General features: G+C 41.9%; 1 protein-coding gene across 1 annotated transcript; it reads right to left on the bottom strand.

Annotated features, from left to right (window-relative positions):
• Positions 1-1231: 1231 nt before the first annotated feature.
• On the bottom strand, positions 1232-3827 carry SARC_07065 (hypothetical protein). Its single transcript, XM_014299008.1, has one exon. The coding sequence runs from the start codon at positions 3700-3702 to the stop codon at positions 1579-1581; it is 2124 nt and encodes a 707-aa protein (XP_014154483.1). The 5' UTR covers positions 3703-3827; the 3' UTR covers positions 1232-1578.
• Positions 3828-7435: the final 3608 nt, after the last annotated feature.

Genomic DNA, 7435 nt, shown 5'->3' with positions numbered 1-7435 from the left:
TATATATATATAGTATAATATATATAATATATATAATAATATATATATATATATATATATATAGTATATATATATATATATATATATATATATATGATTTTATGTTTGTAAGTGTCCATATTTATCATCTGTCCTTTGCGTAGAAATTGTATTTCGAATTTCGAAAAGAACTTATTTATGTGTATTCATAGCTGTAGTAGTGAATTATGCGTATTTCTTTCTGAGTTTATATTCGTGTGTCTGGTATGTTTGCGCGAACGTCTTCTCCTCCATGTTTATCTGGTCATGTGTATTATCATGTTATTGTTGGGCTGTACGTTCGGCTGAGCGTGTGTGGGTTATTTTTGTCTTTTTCTGTGTACTCTCGCAAAGATCTTACGTTAGTGAACGATTTAACCCCGTATGACACGAATCCGAAATATTTTTACGCGCTTGCGCAACAAGTTCAAATAAAATATATTCTTGTAGTCGTGACCGTGAAGGCTTATTGTACATTAAACACTCATTTAATCGAGAAACACGCACAGTATGAGCGCCGCACCTTCTGATATAGTCGGATACGAAACGAATATGTACCAGAGTGCATTTTGCAAGAGCTGTAAACCGAATGCATAAGAAAATTGACCATGCCACTCGTCTAGGTTTATGGGCTTTATATGTGGAGTGTTTAAATGATCACTTTAAACGTACCGAGAAGGCTATAAAATAGTTGATTAAACTTATATTTGGATATACAGCAAGTTTGGAAATTTGTGTGTACGTGTCGATTATCATGTATCAGCCGGCTTTGACATGCAATCCTAATACGCTCCTGAGTTATTGCTACAGCACACATCGTCAGTTTTATGAGCTCTTGTAACTATATACGACCATGGAGATAAAACAGCTAGCTTACAGGAACTTACTGTGGGAAGTGGATCTGTACGAAGTGTATCTCACACATTCAAATACATGAACCATGATTTCTCTCTTTGTAATAGAGAAATGATCTATAGTATATGTTCGAACTCCAAAATAGATAGCAAACGCTCTCACATCAGTCGGGTTCTATGCCTATCTCTCACGGGGTGTGGCGCCATATTGCGCTTTGCTATTCATTGTTCGTGAGAGTCGCTAGTTGCAGTGGTTGCAAACTATGATTTTCCTAGGATATGTCCTGTGCTATATTAATTCCAGACTTACGACCTAAACGAGACATGCTCCCATATGATCTGTAATTGAAACATTAACGTCCATTGATGCATATGCACTATGACATTTTATCTAGTGAAATATTCTATTATTGTAATATATGGTTGCAGGCCCATGTGGCTAGTTGTTCTTTCCTGGTTCTCCCTTAGGTTGTGATATAATAGATACTTCCTGGTCCTTTGTCCGACGCGAACACGAATGACATGTGCAAGATGCAATCAGAGTATCTTTTCTCGCCCGCTCAGGGTTTGGTCTGGTCAGTTTGTGTATTGTGTTAATATGCCCAACGTGGGCGAATCCGAAAATATGATGCTAGTGTGTGCTTCACCAAACATATTTCGTATTTTGTTTATTTAGGAGTTGAATGCCCCACAAGGCACTTCACATTCACGGACCCATACCCCATGATACCCCGTTAAGTTCAAAAACGCTGAAGATGGCAGTGGCTATACTTGCGACACAACCACCGGCAATGAGACCAGCGGCGACTGAGAATTTATACATCTCCACCTGTTGAGGTGCTACGGCCTGCCAGCACCAAAGCACGCATTGTCCGAAGAACTGAGCCACAGCATACTGACCAGGCAACAACCATGATAAGAAGAACACCGTCCACACGGGCTTCATCCACATCATTCGCTCGGGTATTACAAACTTAAATAGCAGACCCTCTACAACGGTCAGGCACGGGAAGATGATTAAGTACAAGAAACCTCTCTCAGTGATAGTGTAGTCTAGACTGTTGCCAACGGTTACACCCTGCTCGATACCTTCGGCAAGCGCATCCCAGGCACGTGCAGCAGACATGGAAAAAATGCATTCAGCTTCTGGATCCAGCATGCACGGGTAAGCCATGGTGTATAGCCAGAATGCCATTACAGATACTAAACCACCGACTGCGGTTCCGGCAAGCTGAGCCTTGAATTGTGCGTGAGGTGAAGCACCTACCAGATGGCCTGTTTTGTAACACTGACTGACCTCTGCAGTCTGAGCTGCAGATTGGGATACCATATTACCAACGATCAACATAGCATTGGCCGTTGAACTCATGAGGCCCATAATCATCATCACCAACTTCGCTAGAAGCGCAGCGATATTCCAATTGGTACGTCCCATAATTTGAGCGTTCACAACGGCAATTGGGAAAGTAATGGCAATACCTAAGATCATCTCCGCCCAGGTCAACTCATCACCGAATAGACCCATGTAAATTGCCAGACAGGCACCAATGGTTAGTGCTAGCAAAGATGCAGATATATAAATAGGGGTGTCTATGTCACGCTCATTGCCCTCAGGTAGGATTGTCTTGTTCTCTTCGTCTTCGTCGTCGTCATTTCGTTTAGTGATGGCCTGCTTGAAACCCTTGTACATATCCACAAGAACCTCATAATTGATTAAGATCATACTAAAGGAGCACACCAGCATAGCTACGACTGAAGCCCACATAAGCACGTGATCACGTCCAATTCCAAAGCTTGGCGTTTCTCCGAGGTAGCCGGCGTTGAAGTCGATGGGCACGAGAATGAACCATCCTACTACAGCACCAATTAAGAACCAAATATTCACCGATGGACCTACCATAAAGGCACTGGCCACAAAAACGGGGTCCAAGTACAGTACGAACCCCATCATGTCAGCGAAAAGGAAGTAGTCATAGTAACCATCAGCTTGGCATTCCTGCCACGAGCTCTCCCAGGGGCAATTACTTAAATAGCGGAAGATGGGCACACTGTATAGAATCGGGATGAAGTACGATATGCACTGCAACACAAACGCTACACCAAAGCAGTAAAGCATGACGCGAGTCTTCTCACGCCCCTCAGCTGCCCCCTCTTCCGACGAGTACATAGTGATAAGAATCTCAGCGGCGGCACGACCATCTGGGAAAACCAACTCGGGTTGCTTTACAATCAAGAAGTTCCTCAAACTTACCGCGAACACTAGACCAAAACCAGCCGCACCGAATACCAGCCCTATTAAGTTGCCAATATTGCTACCAACGCCGCCTGTGAAGAAGCCGTTCCAGAACAACACAAGAACAGGTGCGACCAAACCACCATTCAAACCGCCGGCTGCAGTACCGGCGGCCTGAAAGCAGGTGTGTTCTTTAATACCAAGTACATTCCCGGTCATCTTCAGGATAGGCCCAAGAGTGACACCACCCAGGAGGGTTGCAAATAGTGTGGCTCCAATTGTGATACCCGATTTAAGACCGAGATACATATTTGAGATAGCTATCAGCGAACCAACAAGCGAACCCAGCACAGTTGCTCTCCATGTGAAAGACTGATCGGATTCAATATACTGGATGTGTGGGAGTCCTTCAAAATCGGCATGATGCTCCTTAATACTTCCCATAGGGCCATCCAGACAGCTGGAAATATGACTAGGTGTCAAGCTTTCCTTTCGGTCCTTACTTTTCAGGCCCGAAGTCACTGTGTCGGACTCATCGGCGAACATGAGCTCATCGGTGCTCTCTACCACATCTTTCATATCTCTTTGTAGTGTCATATTGATAGATAATACTGATACACCGTCGATATTAAGCTTTGCTTATGTACTGCATTGTAAAGCTTCGAGTAAAAATGTTCCTCTCGCATATCACACCCGAATCATTGAAACTGCTGTTGCTATACCAGTAGTAATACCACCCAAGAAGCTGGGGTATTGTTTCATGTTTCTGGTTTCACCCTCTCTAATATCGGCATTCGACAGAGGAATCAAGTGATTTTTTTTGTCCTGGCATAGCCTTCTAAATGAAGCACTCCTGCACTCCTGCACTCCCTGGAGTCTGCAGAATTATGTAGATCGTTCTTTTTGTTTATTTTCCTTTTTCTCAAAACAAAGATTTTACAGCCACCACTCTCCAGGCCTGGCCGTCAAAGTTCAGAGTCCTCTGGCTTGTTGTATAATTTTTATTTTTATTTTTAGAATATGACGCTATGTCTGGCTATCAATTGAGTTTTTTCAAAGAACAATAATACAGCATATGAAAAATAACAAGTATACAAAAGATAAAAAACAATCAGAGTAGATTTACCCATTTTAGTGATTTTACTAAATTTTGTCAACTGGCCGACGGCCGTACATGATTAAAGGGCCTCTCACGTACAACATGATTTTTGGATTTTCTTTTTAAAAGGGCCTCCCATTGGTAGTATTGTTGGGCATCCGATATTTAACCCGTCCTGCGGTATGTAAGCTTCTAGGAGTTTCCAGGGCGACATTAAGTCTGCCAGCTGGCCCCTTAGGCCTTGACGAGGCCTGAATTGCTGACCAACGGCTCGACGCATAAATATGTGTAACTCTGAGTCTCTGACTCTCCCGTGGGCTGTGCCCCTGCCCTCTCCACTCTGGGCCGAGACTCTGGGCCCTGGGGACTGGGGCCTGGGGCCTGGGCCACCACCCTGGGCCCTGGGGTCAGTAGTTGTTGAAAGTTGTTTGTCAGGACTCTCAGGACTCAGAAGTCACGTGTGAGTCACTGAGTCTGTGACTGTCCCAGAGGGGGTGGGAACTCTGTCTGGTATGTGCATTGGTGGGTTTATACTTTTTTCCTAATTTGGAACAGATTATTTTCAAACATGGAGTAGTACACCTCTACTCTATACTCGAAATCAATATAAACCCTTTGTGATGAAGGCACAGTGGGCAGTGGCACATTCTCTGGCAATTCAACAATTGGCAAAGCCGAGGGCGGAATCCGAACAAGAGTACAAGAAGTCTACATACAAGAAGAAGCTCATAACGTTATGGGGCATACGTAGAACCGCAAATGAAATAAGAGATGAATGTAAACGTATATTTATTCGATTTATAAAAGTGTTGACGGAAAACGGTTCGAGGTTAGCAGTTGACGAGAGTATACAACATTACAACCTGTTTTTTTTTAAATCCCCCGGAAACCCAAACCTATTCCCACTGTACATATGTATGTACATATTCTTAGAATATTTATATAGGACATAGATTTAGATTTATACGTTTACGTTTATTTATGTTTACGCGCACAATCCTGAAGTTCTGAACGTCCAGACAAGTTCACTCAGATCTGGTGCTGCTCGGAGCTCTCGTTTTAACTTAATCTCAGCCCATTATATAGTTATATATATATAAGAGAGTGACTGAGTGAGAAAGCAAAAGAACGAAAGTACATATGAAAGAAAAGAGAGAGACTAAATATGTAGTCACTCTTAGTCACGAGTGAAGCAAAGAAAAAAAAATGCTATATTTGTAAAAAAAACCCCCCCAAAAAAGATTTATATGTACAGACCGTCAGGACTCGGGCGACAGTCAACGTCACTGGACGTCAGTCGTCACTGACGTCAGCAGTCATTAATGTCAGCCGTCTCTATTCACTAACGTCAACTACCAGCGAGTATTCATAGTCCTCTAAAAGAAACAAGAGTATGTATTATGATTTAGGAGATATGATTAAGTGGCGACCCAAAGGTTTCCACAATAATGGCTTTTATAACTTTACTAAAATATTAAATTAGTGCTGTACTAGTGTAGGCTCTATCCTCAAAATGTCACATGATTCCTGTCACCAGTACATCAGGAAAGAGATTACAACTGTAACAGTAGTGCAATCATAGAGTTAGATTCCAAAACTCTTGAGCCGAGAACCGCATATATTTTCAAAAACGACGACCAACCACTAAACCCGTCACCGTGTACGACTTGGATGTTTATCGCTTGAAAGTTATAATAGTGGTTTCAGCATCGGAGAAACTATAACATTGTCGATCGTAGGGATTGAGACCAGAAATTAAGTTGCTGTTATTTTACAGGTGCGACCAGGACAAATCAAATAGCCATACGCCCGCACATCCATATATAATCCTATGCTTTTGAAAAATGAATTTATAAAGTGCTTGAGTGCTGAAACTGACTGTATCATGATACACATGTGTTTAAAAATGGATGATATTGCCTCAATTTCAGATCTATTCCATATAGGAGAATGTCACGTATAGTTTGTTATTTATTTTTTATTCATATGTAGGCACTTATATTTGTAAGCAATATAACTTTCAACATTCTAGCTTATCTAACTATCTATACATTTGTATGTATGCCGGAAACTTCAGAAGTTCAGGGTCCAAGGAAGTATATATATAAATCCTTCTTCTGTGTTTAGATTCAGACGACATGTCGCGACCTCATACCAGCCCAGCAGACTGGTCACTGGACAGGGGACTCTCTGTGTAAGACTGAAGGCCTTGTTTTAATTGTACATATTTTTTTATTAAAAAATATGTACAATGATCTTGCAGTGTACATACCATCATTGTACCTTTGAAGTTTAGACTCACTCTCAAGTCTCAAGTCTCAAGTCTCAATGTCACAATAGAGTTACTCTATTACTAGAGAGGGAGGTACAAGGAGTCATAGAGAGTTTATTTATTTTTTGAGAAATCTTAATGCCACCTTTGTAAGAGCCACCTAAACCGCCACCTACAGATAGAGCCACCTAAATTTACCACCAATGTAAGAGCCACCTAAATTCACCACCATTGTAAGAACCACCTATATTCGCCACCTACGCTTTTAGGGTTTACCTTCACCCATTATTGATACCATCCGTGAAAATTCTGACATGACGCCACCAATACTATAGTATTCACTATAGAAAACACGCGCGCGTACAATAAATACATTATGTGTATGTAAACAGAACGGAAATTGAGCGTTAAATTGAGTTTGTATTGAGCTGTACTGAGAGATCATATAGCTAATAGATATTAAAGTGAGGAAGATCATGTCAGTCAAGGTGGAGCGCAAGTCACAGTACCATCCGGGAGAGAAGGATGTAAAGACCGAGTGTACTGTTTGAACTTCCAACTGGAGTTCACGAGGTTGTTAATGTAGATGCTGTTGGAGATTGTGGGTATTTATCACTTCTAGAAGACACTATTTTTGAGACATGGGACAGTCAAAAAGCTACGAAGCGTAGTCACAAGTCTGGAGACACCTTTATTCGTTGATACTGCAAGCAATCTGCTTGGGACCCACAGTGGTACTTTAGCAATGGAACGTTGGCGCACCGATCAAAGGTAAGCAAGAGAGTGGATGGACGATGTAGTGATGTTGGCGGTACTTCTGGTATTCGACGTCAATCTGGTTATTTGGCCGGGAGATAAGTACCAGCCAGAGTCGCAACTATTGAAATTCACTAATGCTATAAGGTCATACGGCCTTGTAGTGAATAGTGAGTTGGGAGAGTATCTGAAGATTTATATAC

This window comes from Sphaeroforma arctica, assembly GCF_001186125.1.
Source record: "Sphaeroforma arctica JP610 unplaced genomic scaffold supercont1.537, whole genome shotgun sequence".
Taxonomy (NCBI): Eukaryota; class Ichthyosporea; order Ichthyophonida; genus Sphaeroforma; species Sphaeroforma arctica.
The sequence above is the reverse complement of the archived record's forward strand: the minus strand, read 5'-3'. Positions and strand labels throughout refer to the sequence as shown.